We start from the raw sequence: 15,875 nt of genomic DNA, 5'->3' as shown, positions 1-15,875 counted from the left end.
TCCAAATAAACACACACTGTACTTTTGGTGGCAGTCTTTGATGCAACTCGCTTCTGATGTTTCTTGCAGATTGCAGTTTTACTTAAAGAAGGGCAACCTAAAATGTGTGGGTGACATTTCACTCTCAAAGAAAAAAAATCACTTATTATTCATTGCATAAAGGGAATGAATTTTCCATTTTTTTATTTAATATGTTTTGCATTTGTGATATTAATGCTAAAGAAAAACATTCTCATTAATGTAATTACTGCATTACAGTTTATATTATTAAAGACATCTATTTTATTTATTAATACAATATATTATTATTATTAGTAGTAGTAGTAGTAGTAGTAGTATATGGGCATTCAATTTAGCAAATACGACCAGAATGTATAATTACAATTGTGATTTGGCTGTAGTTTACATTTGAAATAATGTATCATTATTTTTTCATATTACAGTAATGATAATGTAATGGGAGGTGCTTACCTATCATGAAAATATCACAAAACTGTATTTATTTATTTTTATTATTTTATATTATATTCTTTTAGATTATATTCTTTCTTTTCTTTTCTTCTTCTTCTTCTTCTTTTTTTTTTTTTTTAATCTGTGCATCTGAGAAGAAGGCTTGAAGAAAGTTAGCTGTGCAGATTGTTCTTCATGATGTGTCTTGATCACTAATATGCTTTTAGATTCTCTTTGCTCTGGCATGATAATCTATATTGTGCCAGTGCTATTCCTTAACAGACTGAAGGGTTTTAAATTATTTGAAACACTTAGATTTTCTCACCATTTCTGTATTTGCATTTATTAATAGAGTAGCCCCTGTTATCTAAAATGACTTAAAAATAAGAAACACTGAAACATAAACTGTACATTTTTTGTCAAAAACAGATCTGTATTTACAGACCTGACCTGTATTCCAACATCTTTGTTCCCAGATTCCTATCATTTCCTACATTCCCCTTCTTCTGCTTTTTCTGGGCATCATGTCCTCGCTAACTTCACTATAACCCCTCATTTCTTAGGAGGCAGAATGGAAGTGACAGGGCAGAATGGCTTTTGACTCTGAGAGTTGTCACTAGAGCATTCAGCCATATTTCTCCGACTGCCCTGTCGTCTGTCATGTGCTATCTGCAGACAGACTGTCAGGAGCGATAAATGTATGCTCATTTTGGCCTGCTCCAGTGTCCTATCTGTCTGTTTGCCCTATCTAGGCCATTATAGTACAACTTAGTCAAAGTACTCTACAGACATTGCTGAGGTTTGATATGACCATGACAAACACTTCCATTGCCTTGACATTCCTAGGCTGGAGATTATACGCCCAAGTGGCTTATCAAGGTTATTTTACTCCTTATAATGGAAATGAAAGGTATGTGCATGAGTCTGCAGGTGCTTTCATTTTTTTTCTCTCTCTCTTTCTTTCTTTTTTCTTTACTTTTATTCATTGACTAAAGAATCATGCTTTTCCATGGAATTACAACAATGCAATGTTTAATTAAAAAAAAAACAAAAAAAACAAAAAAAACATTTTTTGGAGTCAAATCTTTTCAATGAATCAACCAAATTGGCTCACAAAATCAGTCTGAATGGTTAGTTCACAAATTGGTTAAGCATTGGTCACAATGGTTATCAGTTTATAATGTTATAAGTCATAATTGTTCACTGGGAATGATGGGCTTAGAGAGACATTGAACAAATGAAAAGCTCAGTACACAATTCAATACCGCTTTCATATCCATGAGAAAAGTGTGAGGATTAGCAGTAGATATTAAGTTTTGAGCCCCTGTGAAACAGATGGTGAGTGGGCTGTTCTTATTGAAAACAGACTCAAGGGGAGCTCTGTACTGGAAGAGGAAAAACTGATTTTACAGACAGCCGTGTCCTTGGATATTTGTTGTGGAAAACGTCATACACCCACACTGTTTTTCTCGACTATTTTTTTTTTTTTATCTCCCACTCTGTTTTTATTCCACCTGTCAGTAGTTGGTTTCCAGGCCTGTCTAGGGTCAGTCTTCCTGAGGGGCCGCCATTAGGTGTAGGGATAAGATAGGAGCATAACTGATTGAGGTGAGACACAGGAGAGAAAAGAGGGAAATACCCGCAGAGCCATAGAGTGTCGAAGGAGGAGCAAACACAGCGGCTTGCCTCTTAGTCTCACACTTTTTACACATTCTCTTGACAGACTGTGTCTGTTGCTGAGGTCACGCCGCTGAGGTCACACTTAAACTGAGGCAAGGAAATGATGACACTAGGGCTGCAACAACTAACTGATAAAATCCATATAAATCCATAATAAACTGATCAACAATTCAGCTTTATATTTATAAGGTTATACATTAAAAAATTATTATGGTATTGCACTGTTTAGTACACAGCAGAGAAGTGTAGTGCATTCATTTGGTAATTTTCATGAAACATTGGACATTCAATTTGTTTCAAATAAATCGAATTGTAATGATAAAATCATGTAATGCAAGAAATTATATTTTATAACAATAACTAATGCCATCATAGTAAATAATTCCTGACATTTATAAGCACAAAAAGAAATTCTGTAACAAACTTTTTCTTTTACTATGTTTGGTTTTGATTATGTGAACATCTCTGTCTTATATAGTGGTATTTTTCCTTATACTATTGTATTTAAATACTGTATTACATTTAAAGGACAATAGCTGTATATTGCATACCTGGTAGTTTGCACATTGTTAGGAGGACAACAGTGCTTTTTCAGTATTATGGTGGAACTACAATCTTCAGTCTTTTTGATTGGATCAAAGAAAAATTGCTAAATTGAAACTTTAATAGTCACTAGTTATTATTTGTGGCACTAGCTTATATACTGTAATATTTTGGTTATCTTGTGGGTCAACAGAGCAGATGGTTTCTGTTCTTCTGACTGGCTATCATTGCTCTGAAACCAAGCAAGAGTGTACAGATCTTCATGCTCAGAAGTGACATTTCTGTCAGGATATTGTTCAACAGTAGTTGCTATCCACTGTGTTTGACTTTTTGTCTGTTTTCTATATTGAGAGCAGCTATGTGTCACTGTACTATAAAGATTAGACATGGCTCTGGAGCATACAGAGCTCCTTCAGATGCATTTGGATAGTCCAGAGAGACTCATCTATCAGTCTTGTTCCACTGAATGTGCACTTAACTGAAACATTACATTAACAAAACAATATTAACAAAATACCATTATGTTTTATATAATTCATAGCTCTGTCAGCCATGATTAATCATCATTTTTATTGTGGTTAATATACACTGCAGTTTAAAAGTTTGGAGTCTGTAAGATTTGGTAATGTTTTTGAAAGAAGTCTTTTCTACTGGCTGCATTTATTTTATTGCATATAAGAAACATTCAGTAAAACTAGTAATATTGTGATTTTCTTTTACAGTTTAAAAGTACAGTTAATTTACTATTTTAACACATTTAAAAAAATATTCCTTTGATGGCAAAGCTGAATTTTCAGCATCATTACTCCTGTCTTCAGTGTCATGTTTTATTATTGTCAGTTGTGCTGTTTAATATGCAGAAATAGATTATTGACGAATAGAAATTTCAAAAGAACAGCATTTTATGTAACATTATAAAGGCCTTTACTGTCACTTTTGATTGATTTAATACATCCTTGCTGAATAAAAGTATTAATTTCTTACTGACCCCAAACTTTTAAATGATAATGTTCATATAATCAGCATAAAGGTTCACAACATTAGTTTTTCGTTTCTAGGAACTTTTATTGTTAACATACCTCTGGCATAATGTAAGTCTCCAAATTGTTTTCTGAGCTCCCTGACTTTCCTTCTACTGGTCTCCTCCAATTCAGAAATCATAATACGAGTCTATCCGCAGAGATAAAAGGCGAGGTGTAGGGTTTCAGCAAGATCAACAGTGTGGGAGCAGCCCGAGGTTCTGTGAAGTTCTGGAGGTGAAGGAGCTCCATGTGGGGGATTAATATGAGTTCCCTTCTTGCATCCAAACCAAACAGGCAGTCCCACTCCAAGAACCGGGAAATCGAGCTCTGTTTGTTTTGCGTGAGGATTATTTACACAGTCTGATATTTACGGAGGCGAGGGCGGACATCGTCAATGCAGAAGAGGGTTGATTTTCTCTCTGAAATGAACAGAAATTAATTTTAAAGTTTTGCTGTTGACTTGATATTTTCGAGGAGTCTTTAAGGGGATTTTTTGAGGGGATTTAAGGGGATTTTTTTTTATGGAGGAGATATTTTGAAAAATGTCTCAGCTCGTCTTTTCCAAATAGTGCAAAATAGTGTTCAAACTCCAACAAGTGATCAGATTTTCTATTAAAAATCCTTTCAAAGCTATTGTATTATTTCAAAGTAAAGTTTAAGTTATTGGGCCAGATTTACTAAATGGCAAATTAGCATTAGAACACAATTCCATAAAAGCATTGATGATGAGGGAAAATTCTGTGGGTGATTTACTGAAAATGTGCACATTAAAGAACACAGACGCAACATCTCATTTCCATAATGACCAGCGCAATCTACCAAGAGCAGCGCAGAATACCGTCTGCTTTAAGACATGCTTTTTTAAATAATGCTGCAAATACCAGTAAATTGATGAGCACAAATCTTAGTAAATCCCGTTGTGTGATTCATTTAAATACTCTCCTCCCATAAATTTAACAATTGTAAGGGAAACTCCTACAAATGCATATTCAGTAAAGTGAGTCACAAAAATAACTGTCCACACCTTTTCAGCGCTAATTTCCCACAGCGTGTCTTCCTGACAGTAGTTTTTTAATGCCAAATGAGGGTTTGCACTGACACAAGCTGATAGTAAATCAGTCTGCTAAAAATCTTCTTAAATGCTTAAATCTCATTCGCAATTCTTGGATTTTTAATGTTTTTTGGAGCATTTTGTGTCCAATAAAAAAAAAAAAAAAACAGGTTTGGAATGACACAAGGATTAGATTATTTTTGGGTGAACTATTCCTTTAAGCCAGCCAAAAGATGTTTCTTGGAAAAAAGTAGGAACATACAGCTGTATTTCTTACTTTTTTAGATCAGCACAATACATTTCCTACAGAGAGAGAAATGAAAACATTCAATGATATGTCTGTTCTCAGTCACCGTGGAACAGTTATCCACCAACAAAGCACAGCTGCTGGATCTGGCAGCTAAACATCACTTAAGTAAGATCTCCACTCAATGGCGAGGAAGGTTTTACTGTCAGATATAACAAAGTGTGCGGTGAAAAGAATCCCTGATGGACCCGCTGAAACTTTAGAAAAGCATTCATCCCTTCCACTCAGCTTTGTTCATATGAGCTCTTTCCCAAGATGACACCGATGCTGTTTGATCGAAACAGAGAATACTGCAATATTTATGCTGTGTGCTTCTCAAGATCTTTTTTTAACCTAAAAATGTTTTCCTTCAAGGCATTTCCCTAAGTTTCTAAGTGATTAGGGTCTATATTTGAGTCAAGGGTCAAGAGGGATGCCTTTAATTAAATCTTATTTCTGGAGATCTACTGTTTATTTGAAGGGGACAGAGATTGAGATCACCGCTGGGAAAGGAAGGGGTTAAGGCCTCTGTACTTGGCCGTGCTCAATCATGCTTCCCCTTACTCACTGCACAAATACCCATGGGCACACTTTCTTACACTGTGCTAAAATTGTGGCTTTGGACTGCAAGGCCTCAGCGTAGATCTTTCCCACACTCTCAGCAGGCCGTCATGTGCATGTTGAGCTCAGATGGAGGGAGGAGGGAGACCTCCAGCTTTATTGGCCAATGACCTGCAGCATATACTTTTGTGCAGAGCATGGGCGATTCAAAAAGCCCAGATAAGGATCAGTTGACAATACTGTGCTTTAGCTCTGTTCGACTGCAGCTTCTGACTATACTGCGTAGAGATGAATTTATTATGCCTATATTTTTATACATTTTATATATAATGGTCCTTTTAAGGTTTTTGTCCATAACATTACATCACCCATAATGTGAAATGACTGAAAAAAAAATATAAAGGATGACTTGGTTCAGGATTACTAGCTTTGAATTTAGTTCTTTTACTGAATTTAGTTTTGTTAGTTTCCACTCTGACTCTTTTGCCAGTATAGTTTTAATTATAACTTATTACTGTATTTAGTTTTCACTGACACTTTATTTAGTGTTTATTTTAGGTGTAGTATTTTTGGGCAACTAATGTGCACCAATGTAAACTGTCACTGAAATATAACAGTTTAAAATCTAGGTGTATTTTGTGATTAATGACGTTTGTTAAGGTTTAAAATGCTGTAATATACTGTGTATCTAAAATTAAATGAATTCTGGGTCCTTTCTATTTTAGTAATGTTTTGGAGTCTTGACAATATATTTCAGTTATTTTTATAATGTTTATTTCAGTTAACAAAAATGATGATTTTACTTTTGGGCTTTATGTATTTTTTCTTTCAATTTGATCATATAAATAAAAAAATAATACATTACATAGCAATTTAATATTTCCACAAAAAAAAAAAAAAAGTAAAAAAAATGATATTTAATGATATTGGAAATTATATTAGCATTTTTATGTTTCCCATATGCATCATATATATGGGCAACATGTAAAATATAAAATATTTGTTTTTGGTTTTGAAATATTATTATTAATGATACAATTGTATATAATTATGAATAAATATTTTGAAAATAATTTAAAGAAGTGTGTGTGTGTGTGTGTGTGTGCGCGCTGCTAAGATATCTATGTGATTTCCTTCCTGCTTTACATTAAGCTCTGATGATGTGCGGTGTATGTGTTGGGGTGTTGAGCTTCAGTCTGTTATAGAGGACCAGCGCTGTTCGACTAATCCCCTGTTTTCACACACAGCTGTTTCCTGTTGGGAACATGGGCCAGGCCAGGGGCCTTTGTGAGACACACACAAACTAGAGGACACAATTTGCTTTTCCAGACAATGTTCACTGAAACGCCAAGGCCACAGTGTCTGCCATCCAAAAGTCTGCGTGAAAACAACTTTGTCAGGAAATAATGCTCAACACAGCAGTTTAGTTCATCTCTCTATTGCTTAATTTTAGAGAGTCCGTTCTATTAAGACAGAACATGTTTTTTTGCTTGGAAAAGTCTCCAGATATTGGGCAATAAATGCAGTTATCAGTAGATTGTGGCTTATGAAGGCAGCAGACATAATTGATTCTTGGACGGGACCAGTGTGAACATGCTGTACTGACTCTGGTCACCCTGAGCTTCAGAAGTCTCATCAGTCAGCTTTATATATGGAATGGGCTTCGACCTCTGACCTGAATCTCCTGTAGTTATAGGAGTGAAAGTCTGAGCTGAGTTCAACACACAGTGCCTGCAGGCATTCATGTGGCTGTTATTTGTAATGTTTGGAGATTATAGGATCCATTTATTACAGCCAACGTTCTGTAATTTAAACAGATCTTAATGCAATGTGGTCACGACTGTAAAATGTGCTAATGTGTACAGGGGCAGTCGTGGTCTAATAGATATAGAGTCAGTAACCCGAAGGTTGTGGGTTCGAGTCTCAGGTCTGGCAGGGATTGTAGGTGGGGGGAGTGAATGTCCAGCACTCTCTCCAACCCTCAATACCACGACTGAGGTGAGACCCTTGTTCACCACTGAGTGTGTGCACTTGGATGGTTTAAATGAAGAGCACAAATTCAGAGTATGGGACACCATAGTTGGCCACACATCACATCCTTTCCTTTCCTTCCTTAACCAAATGATGGTCCAAGGGAGCAATACTTTACAATGATTTTTCATCTGACTCCCCACACAGCATTTTATGAAGTAACAGGAGATTATGAGCATTATGTGTAAAAGCTACATTATAGGGTTAACTGGAGTTCTGCTGACGGGCACTATGTGGTATGAGTGTCCCGCATAGTTCTCAGACAAAGATAGGAACATCCTGTTACTTTTAGACTTTCCATTCCTGAATTAGAACAGCTTTTGGGATCGTGTTGCCCTATTTGTTTTAATAAAAATGTTAAAATAGAGTTTTGCAAATAAATCACTATGTGAGAATAAGAACTGAGAATGTGTTTTCTATAGACTTTAATTGTCCTGTCCTGCCTGAGTAGAAGAGCTACACAAGTTTGGGGTCTGTAATATTTGAGCATAAAATGAGGTCTCTTATGCTCACCAAGGCTATATTTATTTCATCAAAAATACAGTAAAACAGTGATTGTGTAACATTAACACAATATAACAATATAACAGTTTTCTATGTTAATATATTTTAAAGTGTAATTTATTCCTGTGATCATTACTCCAAATCATTCTGGTATGCTGATTTGCTACTCATAAAATAAAATATACAAATGTTTCTCATTTTATTAATATTGCATTTAATATTTCTGTTTAAATACTAATACTTTTTTCAGGATTTTGGATGAATGGAAAGTTCAAAAGAACAGCATTTATTTGAAATAGAAATCTTGTATAACATTACGAATGTCTTTACTGTCACTTTTGATCAATTTCATGCATCCTTTCTGAATAAAAGTCCTCATTTCTTTCCAAAAATGTATATTATGGACTCCAGACTTCACCCCAGAAATACATGTAATTTTCGTATTTAGTTTGTTCTGCTTCATTTAATTTAAATCATAAATGTGAATAAGCTGAAATGTCCGTTATTGCACACAGAGTAAAACCCTGTCTTTTTTGTGGCCTTTTTTTTACAGAGTGAATCAGTGAAATATTTCCTGGACAACTTGGATTGGATTGGACAACTGGTGAGTCATGATAACAAAGCATTATTTAGTGGTGCCAGATCTTCATGGATTATGATCAGTCACCGTTCTAATAATGATACATCGATGAAATAAACAAAGATAGTCATCTGGAAAGATAATTAGAAAGATAGATAGTTAGTCAGAAGAGTGTTTTGTGTTTCCCAGCAGAAGTGGAGGCACTGAAGACTGGAGACACTGAAAATGAAAGTAAAATGGTCTCTTTGAGACTGATATTGGCCAAGCTTACCAAGAACACATAGTGTGTCTCATGTGAGTGATAAAAAATGCCTGGAAGTGTTTTGTGTGAGCATGGAAACCAAGGCCATTGACAAAACAAATACATGTTAGTTTGGGTGGTATGTGGGCCCTATGAAAGCTGCTTTGGAGATCATTTTTTCTGCCCTTGTGGCAATTTTCAGGTTGTACAGTATGCACAAAAGATTGCCTTTAGGAACTTCTCTTATTTTTCTTTTGACCACATAGATTTCAAAAATATCAGAAAGGTTCAGTGTAGTATGTATGTTTTAGGTTGCACAAATGGATAAAGAACCTAGTAGAACGTGAACCATAAAAAAATACAAATAAAAAAAGCACTGTAAAAGACCTGTGCAAATAATAAGATTGTTAATAAAAAATATTTCTAAGTATTTTTCAAAGTAAATTGCTAAAAATCTGTATGATTTGTGCTGAAAACAATCCTGTTATCTAAAGACAAACCGAATGTATTTGCTACTCACTCAGTTTTACTCAACCTTTTCTTACAGAATTATGTACCGAGCCGACAGGACATCCTATTGGCCAGGAAGGCCACCAAGGGAATTGTGGAGCATGATTTTGTCATTAAGAAGATTCCTTTTAAGATGGTAGATGTGGGTGGCCAGCGCTCTCAGAGACAGAAATGGTTTCAGTGCTTTGACGGCATCACCTCCATCCTCTTCATGGTGTCCTCCAGCGAGTACGACCAGGTGCTGATGGAAGACCGCCACACCAACCGTCTGGTGGAGTCCATGAACATCTTTGAGACCATAGTCAACAACAAGCTCTTTTCCAATGTGTCCATAATCCTCTTCCTCAACAAGATGGACCTTCTGGTGGAGAAGGTACGCCAAGTCAACATTAGCAAACACTTTTCCGACTTCCAAGGAGACCCTCACCGACTGGAGGACGTGCAGGCCTATCTTGTGCAATGCTTCAACCGCAAACGTCGCAACCGCAGCAAGCCACTTTTCCACCACTTCACCACTGCCATCGACACTGAGAACATTCGCTTCGTCTTTCATGCCGTCAAAGACACAATTCTTCAGGAGAACCTTAAAGACATAATGTTGCAGTGACTTTTACCGTAATTTTTGATCAGTTTTGCCATTGTTTGAGTCTGTTTTCCATCCGATTGCAGGAAAAAATGCCTTCTGGATATCATTTGAACCCATTTTGCCCTGACAACTGTACAGGAGAAACAACATGTGTTAGTTAATCATGTACTCCAATATCCAGTCCTTTATATTTGAGACATGGTGTATAAAAATGACACAAATCTCTCCTTGTCCTCACTCATTTTAATGTGTTCCTGTGAAACAGGAAGTTTCAAGACACCTTGGATGGCAGAAAAGCCAAGAACATTTGAGGCTATTACAGTTTGTCACAAAGAAAATGAAGCAGACTGATAATTAATCATTACAGAGAATTTTCACCTCTTTCCTCAAGGATATCTCAATGCACAATAACGTTACACTGGCTCATCTTCCAAATAACATCCTAAATATCAATACCAAACCTGCACTGAGCATCCTGCTTGAACAAGTAGTTAATTTCATGTCACTTGACAGTTTTATTTTTATTTAATCTATCATTTAAATCACATTTTGCTTTATCTATTCTTGTGTGTTTATAGATGCAAAATTCTCATTAAGACTAACTAAGCAGGGTTTTTGTACATAGAGTGAATAGCAGCTTTTGTACATGTTACCCATCTCTTCTGCTTCTATGTGTCTCTTCACGTTAAGCTACAAGCTTTGAAGTATAGAGTAGGGTCAAATCACTGGTTATGCCTAACACCACTAATTTAAATAATGCATTAATGGTATTCTTTAAATGTCATTATTGCACAGCATATGTACTTTATGAGTATTCATATGATCTTAATCCTCTCGAAATGTATGTAACCTGTGTACTTCATGTATTTACAAAGAGATTTAAGAGGGAGTCAACCTGATGCTGTTCGGGGACTGAGTTTTATTCTCTGGATCTTGATGAATGTCAGCTGTGAACAGCTTTTAGCTGGAGTTGCGATCCCGGACGAGCCCCCAATTTGTTGCATCCATGTTGTGTTGCATGGCTACTTCATGAACGGGGTGTGAAGTGACTTCCTGGTGATGTCTGCCAATGCTAAGAAGTATTTGTTGTGGGAGGTGGCACAGCTTGATCCATCTTCCAGAGATCTGGTTTTGTCATCAGAAGTAGTCGCTGACTTACAGTCTCCTCGGAGGACCATCGTTTTCAATTTCAGTGCAGGTGTTCACTTGTCAAAATTTTGTTTTTGCCATTGTTTTGTGTTAAGGGAAAGCTTGAGATAAGCTATCAAATAGTTTTCAAGTTTTAACAAGAGCATCAAGCCCTTTTCTTGCATTCTTTCTTCTTTGTGGACTACAATGGAAACTGTGACACATTTCTTGCAAAACGGCATTGACAATATCTCTCTGTGCCATAAAGGTATTTAAATTCTGTCCTTCCTCATAATCACCACAGTGCCATGTTGGCTTACTGAAATTTGGCAGGAAGGGATTTGATTTGAGATATTGGACACACCCTAAACCTTTGTCCCTGACAGCTCTTCCCAGTGGGAGCAAAACACATGCATTTACTGGAAGATCTCTGGCTCCTCTTGTGCACATAAAGAAGCCGATTGGATTCTTTAATCTAAGGCTGTGTTTGTCCTCGTTTCCTCTTTTAAGACCATAAATCCGCTGGGAGAGTTTGAAAGTTAAATAGCGGAAAAGAAACACAGACACAGTATGAAGGCTGTTAAAACCCCCAATCAAGATAAGCATATGGCGCGTAATTAATTTGATATAAATTATATTTGGAGAATGATAATGAAAGAAACTATTTCCAGTTGTGATTTCAATCTACTGATGGTGATTTAACTACAGTATTTACGTTACATTTGCTGTTTTGGTGTTTTGTCCCTTTTAGGATTTCATGAGTGTCACTATTAACAGAATGTCTACTTCAACACTCTTTCAGTGTTTTACTGTACTTTTTTTTTCAACTTTTGCTTCACTAAAGTTGTATGTATCCAGTGATTGTAAAAAGTGTGAAATTCCAGATTTTAACTTCATTATGTGTGTTTTGTATATAAGACCTGTATAAATACAATAAAATGTTGAGTTATACTTTTGGGCTTGTTCCTATGCACTTTAAAAATATGCTGTTCAATTTTCAGTAAAAAAAAAAATCTATAAAAATACAGGCAGCTGTGGTTGCCAGGTATGAATCAGAGTTAATTGTAAGTGACCAATACTCATATATTGATGACGCACAGGATTGCTGATACAAAGGCCAAAGACCAACACTAAAAATAATACAATAAACATTTACTAAATAACAGAAAAATGTAACACGGATGTACATTACTGATAACAAAAACAATAAGATGAATGTCTGGGAATGTCCTTTTACGACAACACCAAAATAATTTATCAAACAAAACTAAATCAAAAACGTTTTTAAAATCAATCATTGGCAATGTGACAGATGAGTTTACCTCAGTTTGACTGAACAATCAGGCTTTGACATACATGACCAGATCTGCATTTCATTATTTACATTTTGTCTGTGGTGAGAAAGGATATGACTCATTTTTGGGTCACATCCCAACTAGGCCAAAAGTCATATTAGAGGATAGATTATTTGACATTAATGTTGTTTCTGTATCTTATTACTATTAGCTTTCTGGTGTCTTATTTGTGTGTAAAGTTTAAATCTGTTGTTTACCTGTATATGAAAAACCAAACTGTCTAAACACTGTGCATTTCCAGCACATGGCTTTGGGAGCAAGTTCAAACAAAGACAAATAAACAGAGGTTATGCAAGAGTTAAGTGGCAGAGGAAGTGTTACCCCCAACCGGGGCCTGTGCTCAGTAAGTACCATTTTAACTTCAAGCTTAGATGCATCTTTTTCAAAACGCCACCCGTCTTTGTATCCAGTTATTTTAGGCTTTATTGTCATATAAGAGTTGCTGAGAACGTTTTCTTTCCTGTGAGGGAGCTAATGTTTGACTATGAACAAAGAGGTCCTATTATAGTAAGACACATCTAAACAAATATTCCCCATGTAACCCTTGACAAATCCTCTGCTCAAGGAAGAAGATAATGTCTAGGCGCACAAAGTGCCTTTTCTGGGCCGACCATGGCTTATTTGCCTGAGGTAAAACTCATGACTTGTGTTATACTTACATTTCCTCCAGGCTGCCTTTCATTGCACTTCAAAATTGAATGCTGATATTTAGTAATAAATAAGGGCAGCAGTCATTGCCAGACTGTTTAACAATGTTCCAGTCTGCCCTTTATTTTAATCTGCCTGCTAGGCCTGTGTTGGGTTTTCAAATACACATCCAACAGTGATTTTTCCAGTATTAAGGAATGAAAGAAAATGTCAACTCTGACATTAGCTGGAAAAGATGTGCCTACGGGAACTTTACTGTTAGTAATCTAATCGCAGCCGCAAAAAAAGGACACCAATCATTGTGCAGATGGCCAGAGCTTGTCCAGACAGAACAAATCATCTGACTCTTGTATGACTGGGAAATCTCTCACTAAAGGAACGGAAGACAAACTAAGATGAACTTCAAACTCCTTGCAACAAGACCGCCCCCTACTGGTTACGTGTAAAGAACTTTTAAGTCTACTTAAAAGACAACATTTTGAAAATCTCCTTTAAAAAATGGAATTAAACATTGCTAGAGAAAAAGAAAAAAAAAGAAAAGGAAAAAAAATATGATTCTTATATTTGATTCATTTTCATTTTTGATCTATAAAGATTATAAAGAAAATGATGTCCAATATCAAGTTCATTGTTTTTGCTTGCAGAAGAATAACTGGCCATTCGTTTGGTTTATGTATAAAGAAATTAATAATTTATGTATATGTGGTTTAGGTCCACAGTTCATTTACTGGATGAAAAAAGTACAATCATTTCTGTTATACACCACTGTGCTTCTTCAGTGCATAACAGTCTCCTATTGTGTTTAATAGTTTCCTTGTGTTTCTGTGGGACTGCCACGGGTCATTGTCAATCAGTGTAATCAGCTGGAAAAAATCCAAACAAAATAGCTTCTTATAGGTTTTAGTAATGAACTAAATCATTTACTAGATATAAACTGTGTATTGCACTCATGCCCTGAGGATGTATTTGAAAAATTACTCTCTTGTAATGTTCCCAGCCGCCCCGAAGATTAAAGGGTCTCATTTCTAGATCATTACCAGGCTTCACCCTACCGGTGAATTTGAATGTTATGTCACTGGAAAAAACTTACAACGTGTACCACACATCTGTATATTGCACTCATTCACCATCAAAGATCAGTGGGTATAGGTAAAATTGTACAGTTACCCAAAATGGGGTACAATGGTATAAAAGGAGATGACTGGGTTACACAAACAATCCTCTGAGATTTTGCAAAATTAATAAATTCATCCCACTCTAAAATAACATTCATACCAAGTTGGTGTATTTGTCACAGGCAAAACGGCAATACCACGACTGAAGTGCCCTTGAGCAAGGCACCGAACCCCCAACTGCTCCCCGGGCGCCGCAGCATAAATGACTGCCCACTGCTCCGGGTGTGTGTTCACGGTGTGTGTGTGTGTTCACTGCTGTGTGTGTGCACTTTGGATGAGTTAAATGCAGAGCACGAATTCTGAGTATGGGTCACCATACTTGGCTGTATGTCACGTCACACTTTAAAATGATCAATTTTTCTTTTATGCCAAAAATCATAAGGATATTAAGTAAAGATCATGTTCTATGTAGATATTTTGTAAATTTCCTATATTATCAAAATGTAATTTTTGATTATTAATATGCATTGCTAAGAACTTCATTTAGACAACTTTGAAGGCGATTTTCTCAATATTTTGATTTTTTTTTCACCCTTACATTCCAGATCTTCAAATAGTATCTCGCCCAAATATGGTCCTATCCTTACAAACCATCATCAATGGAAATCTTATCTGTTCAGCTTTCAAATGATGCATGAATCTCATTTTTGTAAAAAAAAAAAACCCATCCACATAACAATAAATCAATAAAAAAAAAAACAAACATATCTATCTATCTATCTATCTATCTATCTATCTATAGCTTTTGCATACAGTCATGGCCAAAAGTTATGGCAGTAACATGAATTTTGTGTTTTGCAAAGTTTACTGCTTCAGTATTTGTAGATTATTTTTCCACATGTTTCTATGGTACACCGGATAACAATGATAAGAATATCGTAAGTTTTAAAGTCTTTTATTGGCAAAATAAAAAAATAAATAATAAGTCAATATTAACAGTGTTGACCCTTGTTCTTCATAACATCTGCAATTCGCTCTGGCATGCTGGAAATTAGCTTCTGGACCAAATCCTGACTGATGACAATCCATTCTTGCCATATTAGTTCTCATATGAGTTGATCACAGTTTGTGGGCTTCCGCTTGTCCACTCGCCTTTTGAGTACTGACCACAGGTTCTCTCTGGGACTGAGATCCGGGGAGTTGCTGGCCACGGTTCCAAAATTTCAATGTAATGATCTTCGAGCCACTTCTTTATCAGTCTTGACTTGTGACATGGTGCTCCATCATGCTGGAAAACGCATGGATCATCAACAAATTGCTCATGGATCATTGGAAGAAGTCGCTCTTCACTGTTGGCTCAACACAGGACTCATGGTAGCGTTCACCTTTTCTTCTCCGTACAATCGATTTTCCGGATATCCCAAACAGTCGGAAGGGAGCTTCATCAGAGAAAATAACTTTGCACCAGTCTTCTGCTGTCCAATCCTTGTACACAGTGTCTTGGCCTCACTGTGATGCAGATGCTCTCACACTGACCTGCTGCCGTTCCTGAGCAAGCTCTGCACTGCTGGAGACACGACTCTG

At 36.2% G+C, this 15,875-nt stretch overlaps 1 protein-coding gene across 1 annotated transcript in view; it reads left to right on the top strand.

The window, feature by feature from the left end:
• LOC109088191 (guanine nucleotide-binding protein subunit alpha-12) overlaps nt 1-12,124 on the top strand; it is a 29,663-nt gene extending 17,539 nt beyond the window's left edge. Inside the window, exons 3-4 of the mRNA XM_019102352.2 lie at nt 8,682-8,732; nt 9,497-12,124. Coding sequence (XP_018957897.1) covers nt 8,682-8,732; nt 9,497-10,066 — 621 coding nt within the window. The 3' untranslated portion in view covers nt 10,067-12,124. The remainder of the gene's footprint in view (nt 1-8,681; nt 8,733-9,496) is intronic.
• Nucleotides 12,125-15,875: the final 3,751 nt, after the last annotated feature.

The sequence above is a fragment of the Cyprinus carpio genome, chromosome B3 (assembly GCF_018340385.1).
Source record: "Cyprinus carpio isolate SPL01 chromosome B3, ASM1834038v1, whole genome shotgun sequence".
Taxonomy (NCBI): domain Eukaryota; kingdom Metazoa; phylum Chordata; class Actinopteri; order Cypriniformes; family Cyprinidae; genus Cyprinus; species Cyprinus carpio.
The sequence above is the reverse complement of the archived record's forward strand: the minus strand, read 5'-3'. Positions and strand labels throughout refer to the sequence as shown.